This window comes from Gavia stellata, chromosome 20, assembly GCF_030936135.1.
Source record: "Gavia stellata isolate bGavSte3 chromosome 20, bGavSte3.hap2, whole genome shotgun sequence".
NCBI lineage: Eukaryota > Metazoa > Chordata > Aves > Gaviiformes > Gaviidae > Gavia > Gavia stellata.
The window spans coordinates 17,103,601-17,129,937 of NC_082613.1; the positions used below are offsets into that span (position 1 = coordinate 17,103,601).

Consider the following 26,337-nt stretch of genomic DNA (forward strand, 5'->3'; position numbering starts at 1 on the left):
GCCTCTCCAGCGATGCCTGAGGCAGGGGATGCCTCGGCCAGGGGTTCACTCCTCCGGCAGCCACCGAGCCCCACTGAGCCCCAGCTCTCCGCGGCCCCGGCTCACCCGACCTCAGGACGTCTTTCCCAGAGTGAAGGACACGTGCCACCACGGCCACCAGACAGGTGTTGGCAGTTGCCACAACAATTGCAACAGTCATGTTGCAAAGAGCAACACAGGCACGACCTGTCTGTTGAACCCAAAACAAGGGCTGACCCGCAGCCTCAGGGCTCCCCGCTTGGCAATCCAGAGCCTGGCCCACGCGGCGGCTGGGGTGCGAAGGAGGTGACGGCCACCGACCACCCAGTGCCTGGCTGGAGGGGGACGCCTACCCCCCCATCCCGGCACCCTGCAGGACCTGCCTTTTCAGGGAGGGGACACACACATGTGTCCTGGACCCCCCATGAGCCAGGACAGGCTGACATCACCCTCACCCACCCATGTCACGTGCTGGTGGCCGGGGAGGGGCCAGCGCAAGTGAACATTAACCCAGGGCAGTGTCGAGGGCTCCGCGGCAGCACGGCGCCCAGCACCCCAGCAGCATCCGCACACCCGTGATGAGGGGGCTCCGTGCTCGCTACCACCTCCTGGTAGGTCCAGTGTGGCGGGGTCCCATGTGGCAGCGTGGGCACTGGGAATGAGCTCCGGGGCAGCGCCGGGAGGCACCAGCCAGGCTGGATGCATGGCCAGCCGGACAGACGGCAGCTGCCTTGGGGAGACCGAGGGGCTGGGGAGGTGCAGAGGGTGATGGGCACACTCGGGACCTGCCCCTTTAGCCCCGCTGACCCCCCCCAGGATCCAAGCACCCTGGGGCAGGAGACCTGCTGTGGCCTGGGGCTGCCCTCGCTCGTCCCTCTTGTCCCCTCAGGGTGATTTCTGCCCATGCCCCACCCTGCTGCCCACCCACCTTCGGGCAGGGTCTGCACCCACAGCTGCCCTGAGCTCGTGGCCAGCTGAGACGCTTGTCACCAGCTGCCACCGGGACGAAGGCGCATCCCTGACCCCACGCATATTGGGCAAGGAGGGGAGCGGCCGGGCTTCACCCCTTCTACTGGGGCTGAGGGTGGGCTGAAGTTGTGGAAGCTTCCCCGGCCTTCTTCCTCTTCCTCCTCCTCGGGCACCCCCACACCCTTGAACTTCCGTGTGCAGTGGTGGCATGGCCTGGCAGGGTGCCAGGGCATGGCATGGGATGGCACGGGATGGCACGGCACAGCAGGGCTGTCAGCGCAGCAGGGAGCTGGGCTGGAGGCTCAGCCAAGTGCCCATCCCTGTGGCCTTTGGGCCCCTTCACCCAGCCACAGGATGGGAGACACCCCGTACAGGGCAGGTTTGGGGATGCTGCTCCCTCGGAGCCCGCAGGGATGCTCACCTCCACCTGCCCCCAGCCCGACCAGGACGAGGAGCAGCCCGTGGGGTGTGGGGAGCCGGCCGGAGAGGGGCAGCTGGCCTGGGAGGGAGCCCCAGCAGCGGCCCCGGCCCTGGAGGAGCCATGCAGGCTGGTGCTGAGCACACCGAGCAGCGTCCTGCGGGACAGGGAGATCCAGGAGGTGAGGCACCCTCCTCCCAGCGTGGGGACCCCACCCTCACACTCACCCCTCGCACGCCGCGCAGCCATGGCCACTGTCCTGCAGGAATTGGTCCAGCGTGAGGCCAGATGGGTGACATCCCCCTGTCCCCAGGGACAGCCCCCTCAGCAGCGCTTCTTGGGGGAGTACCGGGAAGTGGGGGGATGCTCGGGGAGATGTCTCGGAAGGGTTCTCAGGGTGAGGCTGCTTGGGGAAAGCATCCTGAGAGGGCTGCTGGCTGGGCTGGGGGCTTGAGGAGACCCCTTGGGAGTATACTTGGGGAGGCTGCTTGGAGGGAGAATGTTTGGGGAGATGTCTTGGGAGGATGCTGGGCAGGGCGGGGGGAGAAGGGTGCCCAGAAGCAGCCCGCCAGCCCTGGCTGAGCCCGCTCTGCCCCAGCTGGGCCCCCACCTGCCCTCCCGGCTGACACAGCAGCCCTGGAGCCTGCTGTACTGCACCGGCCGGGATGGCTTCAGCCTGCGGACCCTGTACCGGCGCGGGGGCCAGCCGGGCTCCCCCGCCCTGCTGCTCATAAGGGACACGGAGGCGCAGGTACGGCCGGACCCTCTGCAGCCCGACTGCCCCATGGTGCTGGGGGGGCAGTGAACCCCGAGTCACCCGGGGCCTGGCTACATCCTCGCTGCTGCCGGCAGGATGGGGGATGCGTTTGGCATTGAGGAGCCCCACCAAGCATGGGACTCTCCCTCTCTGTTCTCCCCAGGCCTTCGGTGCCTTCTCTGCCAGCACCATTCGCTGCAGCAATGGCTTCTACGGGACGGGGGAGACCTTCCTCTTCTCCTTCTCCCCAGAGCTGAAGGTGGGGGCTGCAGGCTGCCAGCCGCGGGGCACCCCAGGGGGTGGGGGGCTGGAGGTGCCCCTGGGACCCAGCCATGCCACGGGGGTCCCCAAGGTGCTGGGGAGGGGTCTGGGGTGACATGACTGCGCTTGGCCAGATGTTGTTGAAGCAGCCGGGGGACTCTGCCAGCTGTAGTCCCCGGGTTCCTCCAGGGCCGGGGGGGAAGGCACATCCCAGACAGCTGTGCAGGGAGGGGGGGGTCAGGGAAGGGGACTCTGCCCAGCCGGGTGTCACCAGGGACCCTCCGCTTGCCAGGGAGGGCGCAGCCCGGCGTTGGCAGGACATGGAGGCAGCTCAGCCACATCTGCCTGTGCCAGCGGGGGTCCGTGTGCATGATGGGGTTGGTGGCCTCAAGTGAGCGACACCGCTGGTGGCATCAGCGGGTGGCAGCTGTCCCCCGGGGGGGCCCCCAGGGCTGCTGGCAGGGACGGGCCAGCAGCAGGACGGTGCTGGCCAGGTCTTCCTCTGGAGAAGCAGGGCATGGCAGGCACAGGCAGAGCCAGCTTTGCTCAGCAGCCCCCAGCTGACCCTCGCAGGACAGGGACAGGGATAGCGACAGGGATGCTGCGCCCCAGCCCACGGTCCCGGCCGACTGCTGTCCCCATGCAGGTGTTCAGGTGGACAGGCAGGAACAACTTCTTCATGAAAGGGGATGTGGATCTGCTGATGGTCGGTGCGGGCAGGTAGGAGCATTCCCGGCAGCTTCAGCAGCCCATAGGGTCCCCAGCCCTGATGGCCACTGGGGCCACGATCTGAGCCCAGGCTGCCCTGCGGAGCCGGGTCCAGGCACGTGCCTGTGGTTTGAACCCAAAAACACTGGTGGAGGTTGTCCAGCAGCACTGGCCATTTCACCCCCCTCCGACCCTGCTGCCTGCAGGCCTGCCTGCTCCCTGCCTGCGGGCAGCGTGGCAGCCCCAGGGGTGGCTGCTTGTCCTGTCTTGTCCCTGTTTTGCCCATCCCTTCTGCCTGGCATCCTCAGCAGGAGGGCGTCCGGGAGTAGGGACAGGGAAGTGGCTGGTCCCCCGGGAGGTGGTGGGGAGGTCTCCAGGCATGGAGGAGGCAGGAGAGGGGACCCTCAGCCAACCGTGCCGTTGGCACCTTCCCAGCGGTAGATTTGGGCTGTGGCTGGATGGAGACCTCCACCACGGGGGCAGTCACCCCTGCGAGACCTTCGACAACGAGACCCTCTCATCCCGGGAGGAGTTCTGCGTCCAGGACCTGGAAGTGTGGGGCCTGGCCTGACCCCGCCACCCACACCTGGGGACAAAGGTGGCATCGGGGGGATGCTTTGGGATCGATGTCTCGTGCACAGCTTTTCCCTGCCAGCACCCACCGAGCCTGCCGGGACAGTGCACAGCCTCGCCCCTCCCTCCCTTCACCCTGTCGCCACCAACGTCCCCATTGCACGTGCCAACAGCCGGTGGGGGCAGCGTGATGGGGACAGGCTGCAGTGGGATCTCAGCCCACCGCAGTGCTGCTGCCATCGTCTCGGCGTCCCCAGGGTGGCTGCAGGACCGGCCCCACCACAGCACCAGGCACCCTGCCTGGCCCAGACAATGCAGAGCCACCCCGGGAGGAGGGCGCGTGGCGGGGCCAAGCTCCGCAAGGTCCCCAGATGGAGGAGCAAGCTTCGAGAGCAGCATGATGCCGGCAGGACCGAGCAAACCCAGGCAGCCTCTGCCCCGCTGGTCGCAGACCCCGGGGATGGCACTGCCGGGGCTGGCAGGCAGTTTGGTGACCACTCATCAATAAAGAGGCAGAGCTGCACTCCCAGCCTTGTCCTTGCCGTAGAAGCAACAAATGGCACCATGAAGTTGGGCAAAGCAAAGAGCAGCAAGCAGGCCGGGAGCTCCCCTCTCCAAAGCAGCAATTGCCCCGGACGTGGCACCCAGCATGGCACCGCTGGGCAGCCGGGCCAGGGGAGCGCCTGATGGGTGCTGAAGGGTGTCAGGAACTGCTGCCTCCTCCGGCCGCTCCAGCCCAGGACCTTCCTGCCCGGCCACTGGAGCCCAGCATCTATCCAAGGGACACAGCTGCCTCACTCTGCCCGGCTCCCTGGAGCCCAGCATCTATCCAAGGGACACGGCTGCCTCACTCTGCCCGGCTCCCTGGCCACATCCCAGCCCTCTTACCCCCACCACAGCCCCATACGCACCGGATGGTCCAGCTTAAAGTTTGCCTGCAAATGACACACACACACACACACACACATACCCCCAGACGCCCGGTTTGGGGACAACACAGCCACTCGCCCCCCCAGAAGCTGGCACGGGGACCTGCACCCGCTCCAGTAGCTGACCCCACAAGCCAGGGGTGCCTACAGCCCCGCTCTGACTCCAGTTGCGGGCCCCGAACCCACCCACGCCGGTCTCTGCAGCAGCTGGCACCTAGTCCTTGCGGCACGGATCCACACAGGCTACCTGAAATCAACGGAGCAATAGTTACGGGGGGTTTAAGAAGACGACAGGACAGACGGACGATAAGACAGATCAGGTGCAGGGCTCAGGCAGACAAGGCACTGACCGGCCCCATTTTACACGTAACCCTTTATACCTCCTCCTCTGCTTGCAGAGTCCCACCGCCCCCCTCCAATGTCCCGGACCCGCAGGGTTACACCCCGACCAGCTGCAAAGTCCCCTTTGCCTGTAGCTTCTTGAGAGCCCATCAGTTAGTGGGACTGAGGAGGTTTGTCTCCCTCCCTTTCTGCATCCTCCCAGCTGAAAAAATGAACACTCTCCGGCTCCCCATACCCTTCCCAAGGGATGCCACCGACCAGGTCTGGCCTCATCGCCTCCCTCATCCCGTGCCCATGAGGGTTGGCTCGCTGTGGTGTTGTTTAAGGCTCCTCTGACCAGGTGCCCTTAGGGGACCAGACCCCTCCATCCCCGAATCCTCCCGCGAGGCTCCTGGACAGTGCGTGCAGGAGCTCACCGCGGCCGTTCAGGGTGCCCAACCTCCTGTGCACAGCCGCCACCCAGCACTCCCCGCTGAAACAGGCGGCTCTGCACCATCCTCCCGGGGTCCTCAAGGCACCACGCGGTGCCCACGTGTCCTCACCCAGGCCGCTTGTTGAGGTGTGATGCCCGCTGCTGCCAACACAGCCTGCAAGCATAGCCGGGGGCACGCGGCAGAGCCACCAGATTAAGAAGAGCCCCCCACACCCCGGGGCACCCCGGGGCTGGCAGCCTGCAGCTCCCACCTTCAGCGTGGGGAGAAGGAACATCTTCCCCACCCCACAGAAGCTGCTGCTGCGGTAAATGGTGGTGGCGGCGGCAGAGAAGGCACCGAAGGTGCAAGCCATCACCAAACAGATTGGGGAAAGGCTCCAGTAAAGCTTGCCGAGGCGCTGGGAACCATTCCTCTTCACAGGCCTCTCAGCACTGCCTCGCCCCTCCCCAACACACATCCCATGACTTCAGGCTCACTTCACGTGTCTGACGGTAGCGCGGGAGTAGGATCACAGAATGGTTGAGGTTGGCAGGGACCTCTGGTGATCACCTGGTCCAACCTCCTGCTCCATCACAGCCACCCAGAGCCAGTTGCCCAGGATCGTGTCCCAGTGGCTTTTGAGTATCTCCACGGATGGAGACTCCACCACCTCCCCGGGCAGCCTGTGCCAGTGCTCGGTCACCCTCACAGCGGAAAAGTGTTTCCTGACATTCTGAGGGACCCTCCTGTGTTCCAGTTTGTGCCCACGGCCTCTGGTCCTTTCCCCGGGCACCGCTGAGAAGAACCTGGCTCTGTCCTCTCTGCACCCCCCTCCAGGTATTTATACACGCTGATGAGATCTCCCTGAGCCTGCTCTGCTCCAGGCTGAACAGTCCCAGCTCTCTCAGCCTTTCCTCATAGCAGAGATGCTCCAGTCCCTTCATCACCTTCATGGCCCTTCGCTGGACTCTCTCCAGTATGTCCCCGTCTCTCTTGTACTGGGGAGCGCAGCACTGGGCCCAGCACTGCAGGGGTGGCCTCACCAGTGCTGAGCAGAGGGGAAAGATGCTCGAGCTGCTGGCAATACTTGGCCTAAGGCAGCCCCAAATACCATTGACATACTTTGCTGCGAGAGGACATTGTTGGCTCATGGTCAAACCCCTGTGTCCACCAGGACCCCTAAATCCTTTGCTGCCAAGCTGCTTCCCGGGTAGGCAGCCCCCGGCACATCCTGGTGCCTGGGGTTGTTCCTCCCCAGGGGCAGGGCTTTGCGCTTCTCCTTGTTGAACTTCATGAGGTTCCTGTCAGCCCGTTTCTCCAGCCTGATAGGGTCCCTCTGGACGGCAGCCCAACCCTCTGGTGTACCAGCCCCTCCTCCCCCTTTGGTGTCATCTGCAAACTTGCTGAGGGTAGACCCTGTCCCATCATCCAGATGAGTAACGAAGACTACTGGGACTGGAACCAGTATTGGCCCTGGGGTACACCACTAGTTACCAGCCCTCAACTAGATTTTGGGCCACTGATCAACCCTTCAGCCAGTTTTCAGTCCACCCCACCGTCTGCTCATCCAGGCCATACTTCAACATCTTGTTGAGGCAGACAACATCCACTACTCTCCCCTCAGCTACCAGGCCAGTCATTTCATCGTGATCAGGTTGGTCAAACATGACTTCACCTTCCCTTTTTCCCCTACACAATAGTTGGAGCAGTGCCTAAAGCCAACCTGGCCACTGTAAGGATGCTGAAGGCAGAGGCCTGCCTGCTCTGCCCAGGCGTGGCAACAGCCGGGCGGCTGCGGTTTCACCACGAGGAGAGGTTGGATCCTCCGTCTTGGCACAACTCTATGAGCTTCCCTCCCACCCCTCACGGTCCCTTGCAGCTGAGCTGGCTCCGCTGCAGTTACCATTCACACTGCACTTGGTTTCTTAATTCATGTTTACTCATCTCCTCAAGCTGGAAGATCTGCACTTCCATAGAGCAGCGTTTGTCCTTTAGAATACATTTGGCTGTTTGTAACTGTGCAGTAAGACCATTTTTAATAAAGTTCACACACTGCCATTCCTTAAAAGAATAGTAAAATCATTGTTTATAAATTTATTCTTAGTCCAGAGAGGCTCAGATTAACAAAGTTTGAGAAAAAGAAATGCCCTGTGTCAGAATTTAACATTAAGTACAACTTTTTGCTTCAGCATAAGCAAAAGATATTTCCCAAGTATAAAGTGCACCTTTTGTAACAGAGTTAAAACAAACCCAAACAACAATAACAAAGTTACATTATTCTGAACAATACTTGATTTTATGCAGATAAGGGAGATAAATGCCTTCACTCTATGATTTTGTTTCTTGAAGCATAGTAAGAAGTTCTTTAAAAGCTTTTAAAGAGGTCACAACCCCTTCTAACAGTTACCTGGTACACCTGCAGATCTGAAATACTGTTAAAGACATGAACAGTAGAAGTTGCGCTGCATCACCTTTAGACAGGTGAGCACAGGTACGTAAGAAAGCAGCAGAGCACAAAACGACTTCTGGTTATTTCAACAAATGATATCTGAGTAAGTACATGAATACTCATTCTCCTTCCCTCTGCCTAACAGCTATCAGTTCCCGTGATAAAAAGGGCAAAGGAAACATAATCAGGTATGAAGAGAGTTCTGCAGTTCTCTCACAGTGACTTCACATTGTGTTAGTTTTCAGAAACTAACCTAGTTACCCAGGCTTTGCTGTCAAAACTGAAGGCTGAACTTTTCTTTCCCCATTTCAGATATAAAAATCCAAAGCTCGTTCCAATTTCTGAGCATTACTGAACCTTTTGCTCTGCATTTTTAGTTTTGAGGGCAGGCTTTTTCAAGCTTTTAGGTTTTATTTAATGAAAGCAGCCTTCCTCATAGATCTGAGTAAAAGACGAGAGGAAAAAGGTCTTCCTCGTTCACTTTTTCAACTGGACAGACATTTAGCAACACTCACATTAGTACTGCCATGTAAGAACCCTTACAGTTTTACAAGGGAGAGAAAAATTACACAGGGACAGCGATCAGAGATCCAGGAGAAACAGGGGAGGGATACAGGAATGGAAGAATTCCTGAAGAGCCTGTCCACCTAGTACAGTGTAACGCAGAAAACAAGGTGCACTTGGTGCAAGAAGAGTGGAGCCAGTGCAGCATCCCGCTGGGACTCACTAACTGTGCCAAGAACTGTGCGCACGTCCACCAGCCTTGACAAACATTCGTGCAGCTCTGCCGTCCTGCAAGCACTCAAACAACGGACGTTTTGAGCAGTTTTTGCAGTTCAGACTAACAGTAAAAATATAACATTCAATGTATCAAAAATACACTATAAAACAATAAAAGGCTGCATGTCACTGCAATGCATTGTTACTTCAATAAAAATTGTGGTCACACTTATAGCAAGAAGCCTGCATCTTCATCAGCTTTCTGAATACCAGAAAAGTAATCTTTGGTTATTAAAAAGATTCCCCTCTCCCCTCCTTTTATTTTTTCAAATGAAATTCGTTTTGCTATTCTTGAAGATGCCATCTATGGTTATTTCAAAGTTCTATTACCTCACTGTATTTTCAGAAGCATACTTACTCCTCTCTTCCTCAGGTACTGAAAAAAACCAAAACAAACCACCAATTAAAAAGACCCAAAAACCTGAGCTGGGAGTTTTTCTGCTACCTCATGCAGTATCACAATCATCTTAAGAAGGGATCAGGACTAGAAGGAACAGTAACATGTCTTCAGCACTTCTTGTAATAACGATGAATGGCAATTTTTAAAATTACTCTTGCTATACAGTGCCAATACATTCAAAAATAAATGTGAATTGAGTTTTCTCTGCTGAAATAGGTTGTTAATTTTTTTAAAAGTCCATCTGGAATACGCACTTTGTTTAAGCACCTACGTTAAAACATGCTGTATTGTAAAATACATTTCTGCATTGTTCCATGAATTCTTACAGTCCACCCAGCTGCTGCTCAGGTTTACTCATCTTCCGAAGCAGCAGACTGAATAGTGCCAAAAGGAAAAGGGTTACTTATCAAAAGGAAGCCTTTGTTTGCAACTGGGTTCTGAAGCTGTCCTGTGTTCATCATCTCTCATGTTATTCCAGCTTTTCTTCATTGGAGTTAGATGAGGGGCAACCACATCACCATCCTATTATTAAAAGTCAGAAAACATTAATGATAGTACATTCACTTTTGCTTTCTATCCTAAAGCAGGAGAAAAGCAGCTCAGTATCAGACTTAATAGAAAAAATAAATCCAAGGTCCTAGAAGCATTGTTAATCAACATCGAAGACTGCGCATCCCAGAGATGGAAACTGCTGTAGTCAGCAGTAGCATCTGGTGGGGAGAAAAAAAAAAAAACCGCATATCTGAGAAGGCTTCACCATTGGCAGCTCACCTCTTCCTAAATTATTACCAGAAAATCCAGGAAGATCAGCAGGCTTGTACTTCAGGCATTGGTATACGAAACAGAAACATTATTCTAAGTGTTTCCTCTGAAGTCGCCACAGCATCTCATTTAAAACTGTTGCAATCTACCAGCTGTAGGCGCTTGGATGTGCCTTTCACTGTCTTAAAGTATGTAATGTTGGTACAGTAATAAAGTATATAACGTTGGTACAGTAACTGGTATGGTCTAAGGCAGTGGTGCTCATCCTTGTCAGATATATATGTTAATCTAGTGCTCAGGCACTGCAAACACAGACAAGGGAGCAATAAGCCCTCTAAGCTTAGAAATAAGCTGGTGAGACGCATGTTACTATGTTCTGCAACGTGCCAGGACCTGCAAGATGGGTATGCCTGAACTAGAAGAATGTGCTTACAGGATACAACCAAACCCTACAAGCTACAAGCAGAGAAAGCTTGTTGCTTGAACCATTTGTGAAAAGCCCTTCTGAAATTAACTGCTCTCAAAAGATGGATGCCAGAAGTATGACATAAGACCAAGCCTTAAAACAAGTTGTTCGTGCCTATAGCTGTAGCTCCAGAACATAAGAACAGTCATCTCCTGGGTGGTCTTCCATTTCAGAGGATGTAGCTCTTCCCCAAATGAGACTTGCACAGATGAGCAAATAACGTAAGTATTAACATACTTGATGAAGAGAAGAAAAATACATGGTTCACAGTACAAACTGTTCACATTGCATTTCTTAAGCAACTTGGAGATTTTAATATAAGCATTTAATTTTACTTTGAGGCTTGATCCCAGATAGTGGAAAACATCTGAAGAAGTGCCTGGAACTGAAGAAAGCTGTTCCTTTCCCTGGTATGACCATCAGACAAACAAAAGTGAAAGCCAACCATTAGGGGAGAAATGTAACAGCAGATTTGCCAGCTCATCTATCAAACCTACTGATGCTTCCAGCCTAGAAACTTCACAGCTCATGGACGTAGCTGAGTGGCTCCACCAGCATTTTCTGCTGAGAAAAATTTACTTGATACAACCGTAACTGCTTCCCTACAACGATGGATATACTGGAAGTATCAGCACATAGTAACTTTTTTAGACGAAGGTGCCCACCTTCCAGCAAGGGGGATGTGTTGGGGATGCTGTATCACACATCACCAGTTTACGGCCACGATTGTTACAGGCTTCTCCACCACCTTTGGCAGGAGGAATGCAAAGCAAAACATATGGACTCAGGGTCTGCTTTGGAGTCTCCATTTTACTTGCCAGGCCGGCTCCGACGTGGTTCCCAACACAATACAAAACGTCAGATGAGCTGTAATACACCCTCTTCCTTCCTCACAGCTGGAAACTTTTCTGTCAACTCTCAGAACATACAAGGGAAACACAGAGAACAGACAAGGCCTTGCAGGGAACTCAGACTACAGACTAGTTGCCCAGAGAGAAGAGGTTTGCAATCTTGTTCCCGCAGATATTTTCCACTCTAACTCAGAGCAAATGGACTGACCGTGAACCTTCTGGGGGTGGAGTGAGTTTAACAGCTGGTGAACAAGGAAGGAAAAGAGGGAAAGGAATAGAAGAACCAATCTGACCTCTTCCCTAGATCTTTTAATCTCTCAGTGCTGTTTTAAGTCTTTGTATGAGGAAACCTGCAGCCATGAACTAGTAAGTGTCTGTGTGGATACTAACTTTGTTTTAAAAATACGACTTTTCAAATCACTTAAGTTAAACCAATGCAAATCCATCACTATTTCAGTGAAACCAAAGCATGCCTAGATGTGAGCTACAATAAAACCAGAAGCTAGGTTAGTGAGGAGCAGCTCTGCCACAAAGACAAGGCCTGAGTGCCAAGTTTTTTAATGAAAGAGCAAGCTTATGGACAAAGGGGAAAAGCTCTAAGAACAAGAAAAATTACATGTGAATTTCTTACCTGTGGTTTGGTGAAATCCTTCTCTATACACCACTGTATAAAATATTGTTTTGCAGCTGAAACAATATCTGGATCCTGACTTTTGCAATAAACCCGGATAACCTGCTCTGCAAACGTCATGGGTAAAAGCTTTGAAACCTTTGGAATAAAAAAAGAAGTAAGCTTTAGTAGTTCTTGGAATTTAGAGTCCACTGAACTTCAATTTTTTCATCTGAATACAAATGGAAAGCAGTAAAAAACTTATCCAAATTAACTGTATTTTTCTAAGACTCCCAGTGTGTTCAAGTTAAATACTGTTCACATGTAAAGGCTGTCAGGATTCCAGACTGTCTAGTACAACACACACTGAAGACCTGCAAGGACATGGATTCCACAACCTCCCCACAACTCCTGTAAGAACTACCATGAAGGACTGTAGTCACTTCCATCGCAAGCTGTGAAGACGATGCCCCTCAGAAGCCAGTGAGGAAAATAAAAGACTACCTGTTCTTTACTGATCTTGACTGCCTTGGAAGGATCAGCCTTGCAATAGAAGAGAACATTATCAATGGGATTCTGTTCTTTCATTCCATAATCCATATTGATAACCTTGCATGGAGACAAAGAAAATGGCATTTTTGTCTTCAGTTTTCTCACAATACAAAAGGATACATGCTATACTTCTGCAAATTACACTAACCAAATAGAACAGTAATTAACAAACGACTACTTAATAAAACAATCTGGTATTTGCATTTTCTATCTTTTCTTCCACCACCTTCCGCTGTGAAGCTGCCGGGTGGATATTCACATTTACACCAACCAGCTCCCAGTCGCGCTCTGAAGCGCTCCAGTTTCAAACAGTGGCAGCACGCTGCTCCCTCGCCAGCCTGTGCCTCCCCGAAACACACAACCTATGGAGGCAGCAGTAGAGCTTGAGGTTTAGACAACATTATTTACATCTGCTTGGTACACCAACAGTTTTGCGGTCAGCAGGGAGAATCCCACTTCCCCATGACTTCAATTTGTGGGACAAGGAAAGCACAGTCAACTACTTTAAAGCTAAGTAAACTGCTACAATTTTACCCAGCCTGAAGTGAAACTTCAATGCAAGGGAGCTTTAGAAGCGATTTGTGATGCACTCTATGGAAAGCCATTTGTTAGCTCTTCCCAGAAGTAACCAAGAACAGGGATTAAGCTATTTGATACCTGCAGACTGCTCAAGCTCCCTCCTCTGTCTCAGGCTCCCTCCTTCCCACCAGTGCTGGCTGGAGACAGCTGTGGCAGCGAGGTGCTTTACGCAGAAGACAAAACCCAGGAGTGACTGCCATGTATCAGGCACGCAATACTAGAAGCCTGGAAGTCACTGTGCCTGTACCCTCCCACTGGGGCCCGCAGTTTACTTGCCTTCATAACCCACAGCAGTGGTTCCTAGACTGCTGACTTTAACACCCATACGCTAAAACCCAAAGGTTTCCCTCCTGCTCCTTTTCAGAGTGGGGACAGTCAGGGGAGAACACGTTCATCACTGGGAGCAGAAGCGCCCCAACGACGGTCCAGTGAAGCTGCCGGAAGCCTCTGCCCCCAGGCCCCGCCAACCACCGCAAACCTCCCAAGGGGGAAGCACACTGCTCTCAGAGCCTTGAGCTGAACAGCTAGGACAGCATTTATGGGGCAACCCTGTGGTTCTGTTTTTTCACTTTGCAAATGTATTGAAAGATATCTCCAATTTTCACTACAGTATACAAGGCCCTCTGTGATTGAGAAATTTGTACTCTGAAGCCGCTCTGAGAGATATTTACATCAATTATGAAATCTTCAGCCTTTAGTTCCACATCTGGGGGATCCTTTTCCGGCTTGGAATTAGCAATGCTTTCTGCCAGGCTGTTATTCTGAAAAAAGACAGTAACTCAGATTACATTTATGCACTATCAGGTCTACACCAAGGCAGCAAAATGCATGACAGAACATGTCACTAAACTAAAGCTTTCATTTCTTCATAGCTTGACAGACTCTTCTTGCAGCAATCTGGTTGTTTGAACCCTTGTATACCTTAGCTGTAAGTTTTCTATCAATTTCTAGAAACAAAACAAGAAGAGCCAAATACTGTCAGCCTGTGGAGGAAGGGTTTTACACCTGATGACAGGGGGGGAGAGAGAAGGGCAGACGGGGAGAGAGAGAGAGAGAAGGGCAGACAGAGAGAGAGAGTGTCAGTCCATCCAGGGTGTTGAAGTCTCCATGAAAGAAGAAAATAAGTACCTTCAAGCAATTGTTTTACTAATACAAATGTTTTGCAATTAAGTTCCCCAAAGCTAAATACTAAACGTTTTTACTGAACTTTTTTTTTGTTCGAATGAAGGGCTGCAGGATCTCATCCTCTAATAAAGCTTTTATACCTATACATTGAAACATATTAAAAAAAACCCCAAGAGACAGACAAGATCAGTAACGTCATTGATCACTATAAAAAAACCAAACAGAAGCAGCAAGCTCCTAGGCAAACTTTGGAGGGGATGGTGACCTACTGCAAAAGCTGAAAGCTGAAACCCCAAGGGGGTTTTGTCTGGTTTTGGACCTGGGAGAATATTCCCTGCTGATAGCTAGGCTAAAGCCAAGCAGAGGAGCACGGTGTGATGGAGAGTAGTTGTTCGTGGAAATGTGTCAGTTCTCATTAAAAGGTTGTGCTGGGCAGGAGAGAGAAAGTCGCCTGTTTACCTTTGTCCAGGGCTGCTATGTTCTGGGGAAGATGCAAGATTTGATGAAGCAAGATTTCCTGGGAGCAACCGAGACTCATGGGAGAAAAGCTTCAAGTGCAGCACAGAGCAGCCAGGAAAAGAGGTCCAGAAGGGAAGGAATTCAACTAGCAGCCTTTTTTTTGCTGCTGATTTGTCCTTTGCAAAGACAGGGAGACTGCTAAGAAGAGCAGGGAATCCCACACATTGCCAAGCTGAGGCATATGTGTGGTTTGTTGTGACTCAAGAAGCCAAGGAAAGGTTTAGACTGAGAGCAAACCTAGAGGAAAGAATTGCCAGCAGGCAACTGGCAGGAGGGAGCCTGTTTATAAGCTATTCTATTTATATTCTGTATCAGAACATATGTATGCTAACTTCCTCCTTTTCTTTGTTGTTGTTTGCTTGCTTTTTTAAGTTACCTCTTCTGGTTAGCATTAACTGGAAACTTAGCTACAGAGTTCTTAAATTCAAAGCTCTTTGGGATGTTCCCCTGGCTCTGGCCAGCTCGAGGATCACAAAACTGGATGGGGCTTTGAGCAACCTGATCTAGTTGAAGATGTCCCTGCTCATCGCAGAGGGGTTGGACTAGATGACCTTGAAAGGTACCTTCCAACCCAAATCATTCTTTGATTCTATGATTCTAAACATAACGGCACTGCTTAAGGAGCAGAACAGACACAGCTATGCCTTGTCTAGCCACTGCTCACCTCCGCACTTCAGAGGAAGTTGAGCCTCCGACACTCCTGCAACAGGCAGCTCCTGCATCACAGGAGGAAAAATCCTCCCCCAATCCCTCAGCTGAGCATCAGAAGCTGCAAAGCATTGGCTGGATATAATTATGGCACCAAGAGTGATCCAGTCTCCCTTCAAAACAACACACTAGATACCCCAAGACTCAATCCAGTCTCTGGCTGGATTTTCAAAGCGAGAGTTTTTCTTTTCATTAACCAAGCTTCTAAAAGGAACTGTTTAAAGGTGGAATTCATGCAGTTCACTCTCGTGCCCATCTCCTTATTAGTTAGGCTAGCTATACTGAACTCCTCCTCAGAAGGACAGAAAATTGACAATGAATGTACAACCATTTCATGTTTTCCTTCCTCCTATTTCCTCCTACTTTTTTAAATACGGAATCTCTTAATGCTACCTTTTCTCGGACAAAGAACACAGCAAACCTTCTCTTCAAACAAAAAGATGAACAGAGTAGTAAGACATCTAGTAGTCCTTCTCTAACCTTATTCTTTTAAAAAAGCTGATTTATTTTTATTAAGACTTTCTAGATACAGTCAGCCACTTCAGAAAATTTGGCACGGAAAATTTTAAGCAATGTGGCTGAAGTTTAGAGATAATTAACTGATGATTTGATAACAGGGTACAGCAGGTGACAAGAAAAGCTGAGCCATCTGAAGTAACATCAGCTCTAATATAACATGATTTTGAAATAAGACAACAGCGGTTAAACCGATGTCTGGTGAGCGCTTTGAAAAGCAAACGGTGGAAAAAAATACGTGCATGCTCATGCTAAGTATAGAATTTAATACCAAGGAATTCAGAAGTTATTATTCACTTTGACGTTTGTTGTCAAAGTAAAGCACACAAGTGACGATTCAAAGCAAATGTGTTCCTTATTATTTTGAAATTTTAATGAACACAAGATGATAGTAATAGCCTTCTCAATCACTGGACTATAACAGCTTTTTATGCAGTTTTGTAATTTTCAGAAAACAGTTTTTTTCTGAAAATATTACTGCAACAATCAACTTCTGAATTTCCACCTCTTGCCATTCTTCTGGCTGTTTGTAAGTAAAACTCTTCCCAGTTTCTTGTAATATGTTTCATGGCTCAGCTACGTAAAGAAAGGAGAACTTTTGACTATTTTTGGAATACCAGTTAAGCAAAAAAAGACCCAAACCAAACAAAAACCACATGGAGATAGAGAAAAAAAGATGGTCAGCAACTTAGAAAACATTTTTACAGGGACAGAATTCAGAGTCTTCCACCAATGGACATTACCTTTACAATTTCCCTCATTGATTCAGGTTGAGTCTCTCCTAAAAACTTGTATAATTCACGTCGTTCTATTTTACGCAAAATTTCTCGTGCCTCCTTCAGTTCTGGACAACTCGAGTGCAGAATTTCCAGGTAGATATTATCTGCCAAAGTTGCATTGATTTTTGTTAAGTATATCATAATCCAGTGTCACAACAAAATGCATGTACAGGGACAACAGTTAAAGCAACAAGAGAAAATGCTGGTTCAGGAAAGACACTCACTTTCACTGAACATACTAAGTCTGACAACTGCGAACAATATCATCTTATCATCAGATTCATAACAGTTGGAAACAGATGGAAAAACTAGCTCAATTCTCACCCTTGCAAAAAGTTTTATTATTTCACTGGAAGTTGCTTCCTCTTCTTACTTAGCGAATCTTGTTCAGCAGAATATCCTAAACCCCAGCACTAACTGGCTCAGGGACAAAGGTGCTCTGTCTTGTAAAAGAATAAAATACTTCCCTTAAACCTTCAGAATTTCTCAGACTTTGGATGCTAGCATCAAAGTCCCCCCTCCTGTCTCCCATGACAGTGAAGTACACAGTGTGTTTCCCACCATCAATACGAGCAGCAAGACACAGGCTTCTTTTGATATGGCTTTGGAGCAGAAAGGTTATTTTTGGCTGTCCTAAAGAGATTGCTGCTGTCAGGATGCTGCTCGCCTGTCACAACCAACACAGCTGCACTCTGTGTCTATTTGCATTCCCCAGCCAGAAATACCTAGGCAGCTTTGACATGTGCTGCAAGCACAGCTCTGCAATGCCCTGCCTAGGACCGCAACTGGCTTAAGAAGCTCCGAACACATCCCAGAAGCCATGTACCAAAACACCTTTAACTGAGGGTTGTTTTTATGGACAAGGTTGATCAAAGCCAGGAACTTCTCCACAAGGAACAACAAAACTAGGTCTCTTCAGATTGAGAGAAGACATAATGCAGGGGAAATAAGCAGCCCATGAATGCATCCATTGTGGAAAAGCAGTAGTGACAAGGAACTGCTTGCTGTCTCATCCTTTACTAAAGGACAGGATTTGCTGTCAAATCAGGAGGCAACAAATCAAAAACTAACAGTGGTTCTTCACCCGTCATGGAAGAAAGCTAGGGAACTTTCTGCTGCCGAACCTCACAGAGGTTTATCGCTTGCAAAGATCCAAGAGGCAACTGGACAGTTTCACAGAAGCATCACTCATCATGGACTATTGAAAACAAGCCTATTGTCCTCTCGGAAGCCCCCAGGTTGCAACCGCTGGAGGCAGGGAAGGAAGTGCCTTGGTTTTAGAGGATGAGAACACACTCATTCTTTGTGGTCCACTGTTACATCTGATGTTGGCATATTCCTCGCATCACTCTCCTTGCTGTTCACCTCTCCTTGTTGAACAGGACAGCCCTGGCAAGCACCTCCTTGCTGTGGCAGACTGCAAGAGGCAGGGGACAGTCCTGGTCTCCTTGCCCTGGGCTGCACTCCTCACCAGGTACCGCAGGTCAGCAGGCAGTTACGACAGGATCCTGGTGCTAACCTGCTAGCACAGACGATCTTACAGACCAGGCAGCCCCCAGGGAACAGATCCTAGCCCATTAAGAACTTAATCTCAGTTCTTGCCTTCCACGGCCCAACACTGCAATTCATGCTCTCCAATAGCTACTGCCCCTCAAAGCAAGTCCCTTCTCCTTCCCTGGGGCAGAGGCATGCAGCGTCAGGCGCCAGGCAGCTCCTCATCTCGGCACTCTGTGCAGCCGCTTCACCTGCTCGACGCAGCAGGTCTCTGGTCAGGCTGAATGTAGCTGTGGGAGATGAAGGATTGCCAGCAGAAGGCCTTTAGCATGACACAGGTTAAGGCACACAGGATCCTCTGCAACTGTGCCATCAGCCTCTGTCACCTTGTCCACGGACCAAAGATAGAAGTTCTTGAGTCTCTCTGTTGGCCAGCCAAGGCTTGGTGACGGAAACTCAGGAAAGTTGCGTTACCACTCAGGAAAGATGCCTTGGGAGCCCTTGTGAGCTGTAGCTCACAGGTGCTGCAAGAGCTGCCAGTACTTGGGAGCACTCTTCAGCAGGGTCTGCAGCATCCTCTGCCCTGCAGTCACCTAACCACAAACCCCTCAGTGCAGCAGGGTCTGCCTTGCCCACACTGGCCTCCATCCCCGTGCTGCACAAAGCTGGTAAGGGCATGCCACAGCACTGCACACCAACCAGAGGAATGCTGGTGTGCCTTACAGCAAAGACCAGGAGGGGCAGACAAAACCAAGACGCCACGGTGGTGGGAAACAATGGAACTACGTAACAGAGGACACAACACAACTCAAGCCAGTTTCCACTAATTCAGTAATTTCTCTGTTTCCTCTTCACAGCACTGAGCCAGACCTTGAGAAATGGGAAGACATCACAAGTCTCAGCTCTTGCTTGCTTCACTCCGTAATCACGCTGGAGTTCCCCCGCATGTCTTCAAGCAGGTTGCTGCTCCATGTACTTACCCTACAAGAACCATTCTCACAAGCTCTTAACTGAGCAACCAGAAACTTTCAGCAATAAAGGTGTTCATATATTGTTTTCTTCTGTTATATTTGCAAGCACAGTAGCAATGTCTCAAGCAAATCAAATCAGACCCCATCAGAGCCCTTTGAAACCTGCCTTGGGGTTAGTTTCACACTACAACACACATACGGTACTTCTCCAGCTAATGCAGCTAGATGTAGTATCGCTCAGAGCTAACTTAAATCCCACTTGTGACAAGTGCAACAAACTCAGGGCACAGGCAGGACCTCCTGACAGCACTGCTTGCAATAATCTGAATTTGAATGTGTGCAGAACATAAGAAGTTGGTGCTTCTCTCTCTCTCTCTCTCTCTCAACATAAAAGTAATTTAAAGTAGGTGGTCTTGCTCTCCCAGAAAGATATGAGCACAGAGATTGGACAGTCCAGGTCTGCCCCACCATCTGTGCACAAAAGCAGTACTTGGGAGTCCTAGTCATGGGCAAGGGCCACTGTGCCAACAGCTGTAAAAATAGTATTTTAACAGGTACTCATGCTCTTTTACATAAAAAAAAAATTCTGAGAGCTCATACCAGTTAGCCTAGTGTAGGCTTCCATGTCCTCCATTGCTGTAGAAATCTGGTACAGTTTTCCTCCAGAGCCTTCTATTTTAAAATATTTGTCTGCTTTTTGAAAGGCTTCCGTAATCCTAGTTTGAGACAAAATTAAGACTTAAGGCATCATTTCGAAACACCTTATTGCTCAAGAGTCAAAAAAGAAATGCATTAGTATGTTATAAATAGAAGACAACAGATGAAACTGTATCCTAAGCACACAACAGGCCCTGATCACACTGCAACATGTCCTATCTCCGTGCTGTCGTTGCATATTGCAACGGAGTCTTTCCATTTACTGAAAACAGATTCAGATCAGACCTGAACCTTCTTTCAATGAATGAGCAAGTCCACTTTGTTCTGCTTCAGACTACGAGTTTCACATTGCTTAGACGACTGCAGAACCCTGCAAGACAGTGACACGGTCACTCAGCTGCAATGAGGCTGCCTCACAGATGACCTTCTACAGACTTGTTGCTCCAGGAGTTAACTGAGAGAATACAAAGCATTGCAAAGGTAGAGCATCATGAACACGTGGTATTTCCAGGTGGGAAAAAATCATGTTCTAAACATCAAGTTCTTCTAGAGTTCCCTGTACCTCATCATTTCCAGCTCGTACACTCACTTGGATAGGCTGCTATAATTATGGTAAGCCAAGAACTAAATTTCTTGGCTGTTTTACTCCTCAAACACAGGTACTGTCAAACCTTAGCATTTTTAGTCTGAGTTTTAGAGGATCACTAAACCAAGAGCTGAAGTTTATGAAATAAAAGCAGTCATTAATCACTCTTGTACTGTGTAATCCTCCACGTTCCTTTCTTCCAAACTCAACAGATGGTTACTCGGCAGCCAAGATCCTAATGAAAAAATATTTGGGGATACTAGTATTTCTGCTATTCAAGAAAAGTAAAAAGAATAATGTTATAGGGAAACTTCTGTAGACATCAACAAGAAAGGTACAAATGCAGATAGCCAGCTGAGTTGGTCCTGAACAATTCCTGCTGTGGCATTACATAAACACAAAGTTAGGCCTCAGCGGAGCTACAATAAGCTTGCTCATTACTGTACTCCGTCAGTAACCTTGCTCTGTTAACCAGCTAGTTTGAGCTAAGCGGTCTCTAAATTGTGGATACAGATTTTGACTTCAGCTGTCAGCAGTTAAAACAGCATAAGCACATCGTGGTCCTATGCTTCTTCAGGGCTTTAGTAATTTTCCTCTAATTGAATTTCACATGGAAGGATGTTGTTGTCCTCCTCTCTTTTTTTGTTTTTTTGTTGTTGTTAATCACAGCCTCGATGATACTCTAAGCACTGAGCCCTGCCACAAGACTTGGGTTATACAGCCCAGTGGCTTTTATTCTATGTCACACCTTATTGATTATCTGACTATTCCAAACAGACATACAGTTTCAAGAATTTAAAAATAAATGGAATGCAAGAAAAGAAAAGTATAATACTTGCATTATTTCAATGATGTTGCCAATCTTATGCTGGTATGCTCGCCGGTGCAGGCAATTCCGTGTGTGGAACATATCATACAAATTTCCAACTTCCTGAATCAAAAAAACCCAATCATCTTTTACTTTTGACATTGTCTTAATTGGAAAACTAAAGCAATCCAGGAATCAAATGAGTTGTCTCCTTCCATTTGCAGCATAGAGCAGAACAGTTATTTTTCACAGTTTACAAATTTTGAAACAGACTTAGGCCGCCATGGGAGAGCAGAGACCTGGACAGTGACCCCAGGCAGCCTGGGCAGAGAAGAGGAGCTCTTGCTCCTTTAGCAGCCCCTCGGCAAAGCCACATTCACCTCTTGCTCAGAAGACTTGGAGCAGGATTATGCACAGCTGATGGTTTTGTAGAGTCTCCCCTGGAAGGACCTGCCACAACCCCTTTCAAATAGAGGCTTGCTCTGTCCCTCCCTTCTTTAAACCAGTTGCTTCTGAGAACAACTTTCAGAGCAGCAACTACTTCTTCCTCTCTTGGGCTAAAAAAGCATCCAGCAGGCAACCCCAGCATCCCCCTGCAATCCAGAGTGCAGCTGTACCACGCTGCCCGAGGCAGGCTTCGCCATGTCCCACATGCTCTCAGTGTGCTGCTATACCTTGCACGCATTTTGCTGCTAAGCATTCCCTCGGTCCACACACACTGCTTACCTTGTCACGGGTACAGATATGCTTCTGGTTTTTTACTTCACAGACGCGAGTGAATTTAAGTAATCGCTTATAATCAAAATTATTCTGGATTCCTAGGTGATGGCAATCCCTAAAAATATTCCACGAAGAGTGTTTAATAATGAGATCATACTTATACATACAGTAGCATTGTTTCAGTAGGAATTCATAATAAAAACAAAACCTTTAAGATTTGTACCTTGCAAAATAGTCCCATTTGTCAACGTCAATGCCATTTTTTTTGTTAGCTACTATCTCATATAGGAAACTTTTCTCCTTTTGTCGACCACGGTAGGGCCACTAACAACAGGGGAGCAGAGAAGAAAAAAAAAAATCAGAAACAATAAGAAATTAGAGTGTGCAAACAATGTCAGAACAATTTTTTAAAGACAGTGGGAATACACTTCAATTTTGCCTGTGATAAACATCCAACACTGAGGTAGCAAAGAACACAAAGACAATAAAAGAGTTTTCAGAAGCTGTCGACCATTAGAAATCCAGAACTAGAGCTTAAGCAGCTGACTTCCCAGAATATCAAGAAGAATAAAAACCATGTACAAAAGTATTTAATTTCCCATTCTACTAAAACAAAGCCTGCAACTTTGAAATGCCAAAAAAAAATACTGCATAGCAACAAAGAGGGGAAAAGGTTGGAATCATTTAATCCTCAGGGAATTAGTTAAACCCACAAACATGTCACTGTCTTGCAGTCTTCTGCAATCAACTATACAACTTTACAGAACAGAGTGTTAAAACAATTATTTAGATGTTTTAAACAAAAATTGTTTAAATAGCCAGCTACGTAAACTCCTAACCCACAAGAGATAATTCAGCCATGAGGCAAACAGGAAATCAGCACCAAAATAATAAGATACAAGTTGCACATAAACACTATTTTCTTGAAAATTTAATGATTCTTGAAAATTTAATGACAAAAAATGCCATAAAGTGGCCTTGAAATTCTGAAGGCGGAAAATATTGTATACAAACAGATAAATGGCTTTCGTGTTACCTGCATTACAGAAATATTACAACTGATATGAATAAGAATGGAAACGTGTGTAAGCAGTGGGAAGAGTGCACATCGTAGATAAAAATATCCTGTGCTGATCACAAAGAGCTCTGCTACTGGGACAACGTTCAGGACACCGTTTATGTTCAACGCATAAACAACCTGTTGCTCATGTCAGGACCAGAAGGCCTGCAATGTGATAGCATCACAGCACAGATGCCTCATCAGCAGAGGACCCTGTACTCTGGTGAGACCACCACAGTACAAATGACTGCCAGCAGAAGATCCTGCAGCCCACCACCAGAAGGGTGGCAAGAAGGTTGCCACATATCACGTACAACACTCCTTTTCCTGTTCTCCTGCTGGAAAACAGGCAAAGAATCCAAACAAGGAAAACCAGACATCAGGTAAGAACCTGGCACAAGATTAATGGCAGCGTCAGGCAGCAAGATTTGTGTGCAAATGAGCGTGGGTAAAAATCAACTTGAAGACTTTGTAAATGAATATCCCCTTCCTATAAGATCTCAGACTGAATTTTGTTATGCTAAGTTCCCTATGTTTGTCATCCGAGTGCTGGAGTACACATGGTAGAAATACACACTACTATAGCAGAAAATAATGGTTAAGTGCTAACATTTGTGGGTGATTTGTTTGGGACAACATACAAATTCTGATTAGGACCAGATTGTCATGACACATCTCCCACTGAGGGGTTCTTAATTCTGGTAGCAACTGAATGGGTGTCCTTGAAGAGATGACAAGAGCTGTAAAGTGTAAAGTGAAGAGAGAGGACTTAATTCTTTCACAGAGTTGCAAGGATTAATAATCACAATCTCTTCTTCCTTGCCTCTTGAGACAACACATTTCTTCAAGTCTTATCCCTGCCTCTATGTTTGTTACCGCAATAAATCCAAGCATTTTGCTACTGTCGTCAAAGCTCACGCAGCTCTGGCACTTGAGCCACACTCTGTGTTGCTCATTGCCTCATCTCTGCCAGTTCTCAATTTTGTTATCCATTGTCAGCTTGTCACCCTAAACTATCTCCATGTTTCCTTCATACAGCCACCTGAAAACATGACCTCCCATCACCACCGCCTTCAGGCATCCAGTAAACAGGCTGTTATCCTAACCTGGTCATTTAAGGTTTCCGTTAAAAATTCAGTTCTACCAATCTAGTTACAGTGAATTAGGTTCACTAACTGCAAATAACATGCTTAAGCTTTCCTCTAATCTGAAGACTTTGAGGTAAGAACTTCTCAGGAAGATGTAAGCACATAACATAGTGAAGCTACCACCTCTTGCCAGCACTGTAAGAAATAAACACTACACTTCTCTAGCATCTCTTGTGCCAGGATTCTCAGAATTTCATCGGGCTAAAAATAAATAATAAGATATAGCAGAAGCAAAAATTATCTCCTCTTTTGGTAAAATTAAAGACATTTATTGGGATAACAGTAGCAGTACCCTGACTCACCGATTTCTCACAAGCGGTTTCATCTATAGGCCCTCCTATTTGTTCCTTGATGAAGTTCATATCTTCTTCCAGGACAAGACCATATGACTTCATGACTTCTTCTAGTTTATTAGAAGCGATCAGGTGCTCAAACATTTCAACGGAAGCAGTTTCATGCTGTGAAAAAAACAACTCAATGTTGTATTACAAAAGTTTAAGCATCTTTCCTGCAGTGTCACAGCTTTCTCCTAAGCCGGCAGCACTGCCTGGCACAGTGGTGTGACAGTGCAGCACTTGGGTGATTTTCTATTCATTTTGTATCTAACCCGGTCTACAGAGTCCAGAAACACACTCTTCAGCAGAGAGCTGTTAATTTTGTATTTTAACAAACAGCAGTAAGACAATTACAATGCTAGAAGACAAAATAACCAATTCTGCTGTGCAGAAGATTAACAAGTTTACTCAGCTGATTTTACTTGGTAATTACAAGCAGAGAGAGGCATGAAAGGACTGCCTTACATTTTATTCACAGCAAACAACCCTTGAAACTCTGTTCAAAGTTTCTGAAAGTTTGAATTCTAAACACTGTATTAAATATCCTGGCCTTGAACTACAATCTCAAACTGGAAAGGAACCTCCTGGAAGGCTCTGTAGAGGGATCTGGACAGGCTGGATCGATGGGCCGAGGCCAATTATATGGGGTTCAACAAGGCCAAGTGCCGGGTCCTGCACTTGGGTCACAACAACCCCAGGTAACGCTACAGGCTTGGGGACGAGTGGCTGGAAAGCTCCCCCGCAGAAAAGGACCTGGGGGTGCTGGTTGACAGCTGACTGAATATGAGCCAGCAGTGTGCCCAGGTGGCCAAGAAGGCCAACGGCATCCTGGCCTGTATCAGAAATGGTGTGGCCAGCGGGAGTAGGGAGGGGATCGTGCCCCTGTACTCGGCGCTGGTGAGGCCGCACCTCGAATGCTGTGTTCAGTTTTGGGCCCCTCACTCCAAGAAGGACATTGAGGTGCTGGAGCGTGTCCAGAGGAGGGCGACGAAGCTGGTGAGGGGTCTGGAGCACAAGTCTGATGAGCAGCGGCTGAGGGAGCTGGGGTTGTTCAGTCTGGAGAAGAGGAGGCTGAGGGGAGACCTCATCGCTCTCTACAACTGCCTGAAAGGGGGTTGTGGGGAGGTGGGTGTTGGCCTCTTCTCCCAAGTGATGAGTGACAGGACAAGAAGAAATGGCCTCAGGTTGTGCCAGGGGAGGTTCAGGCTGGATATTAGGAAAAATGTCTTTCCTGAGAGAGTGGTGAGACACTGGAATAAGCTGCCCAGGGAGGTGGTGGAGTCACCATCCCTGGAGGTGTTCAAGGAATGTGTGGACAAGGCATTGTGGGACATGGTTTAATGGGCATGGTGGGGTTAGCTGATGGTTGGACTTGATGTTCTTACAGGTCTTTTCCAACCTTAATGATTCTGTGATTCAGTTGGTATTTTGCATCTGTAAAACATTCTGAAGAAAGCTAGCAACAAGCATTTTAAGGCACAATGCTAGCTTAAAATGATCAGTGCGGTCCTAACGAATTCTGCCTCTTCAGAGTCACACTACAGGCATTGACAAGATCGAGACATTTCATATCTCCTCTGTGTCACCCAGCATGACATCTGCAGGAAGAGGACATGCGTACACGAACAGATCTCATGAAAGTACACAGGAGTTCAAAAGCGTTTGCACTTTCAGGGAAAAGATGCTGGTGACAAACATCTGCCCTCACTTACTTCTCCCCACACCTTTTTCTGCTTTGCTAGTAAGGCTGCATCTACCCATGGCCACTCTGAGGGGGCTGACATTCCCCAAACAAACAGTTAAAGAGAACAATAAGGAAATCATCACAAAATTAGAAGAAAACATTCTGGTTTTTAATTATGCCATCAAAATGATACAATAAGAAAAGGCTAGATGATCGCTATATTCTCACAAGCACTGCCAATCTTTAAAGATTAATTACTCTCCCTTTAAAAACGTCAATTTTCTATTTTTACTGTAATAGTGAAAAGCCTACCTTCCACTTCAAATCTGGACGAGTAAGTGGAATAAATCTTCCATCAAACATGTGTGAAAATGGCCCATGACCTTAAAA

General features: G+C 48.6%; 2 protein-coding genes across 2 annotated transcripts in view; one reads left to right on the forward strand and one right to left on the reverse strand.

Annotated features, from left to right (window-relative positions):
* Positions 1-596: 596 nt before the first annotated feature.
* Positions 597-3,702, forward strand: TLDC2 (TBC/LysM-associated domain containing 2). Its single transcript, XM_059827353.1, has 6 exons — positions 597-629; positions 1,425-1,586; positions 2,004-2,156; positions 2,326-2,421; positions 3,070-3,143; positions 3,567-3,702. The coding sequence occupies exons 1-6, from the start codon at positions 597-599 to the stop codon at positions 3,700-3,702; spliced, it is 654 nt and encodes a 217-aa protein (XP_059683336.1).
* A 3,750-nt stretch (positions 3,703-7,452) lies between these two features.
* Positions 7,453-26,337, reverse strand: part of SAMHD1 (SAM and HD domain containing deoxynucleoside triphosphate triphosphohydrolase 1) — a 28,527-nt gene continuing 9,642 nt past the window's right edge. Inside the window, exons 6-17 of the mRNA XM_059827148.1 lie at positions 26,260-26,330; positions 24,231-24,386; positions 21,944-22,044; positions 21,727-21,835; positions 21,032-21,123; positions 19,550-19,665; positions 16,449-16,588; positions 14,814-14,819; positions 13,509-13,598; positions 12,211-12,315; positions 11,728-11,865; positions 7,453-9,539 (exon numbers count right to left, since the gene is read on the reverse strand). Of these exons, the coding sequence (XP_059683131.1) occupies positions 9,417-9,539; positions 11,728-11,865; positions 12,211-12,315; positions 13,509-13,598; positions 14,814-14,819; positions 16,449-16,588; positions 19,550-19,665; positions 21,032-21,123; positions 21,727-21,835; positions 21,944-22,044; positions 24,231-24,386; positions 26,260-26,330 (1,247 nt within the window). The 3' untranslated portion in view covers positions 7,453-9,416. The remainder of the gene's footprint in view (positions 9,540-11,727; positions 11,866-12,210; positions 12,316-13,508; positions 13,599-14,813; positions 14,820-16,448; positions 16,589-19,549; positions 19,666-21,031; positions 21,124-21,726; positions 21,836-21,943; positions 22,045-24,230; positions 24,387-26,259; positions 26,331-26,337) is intronic.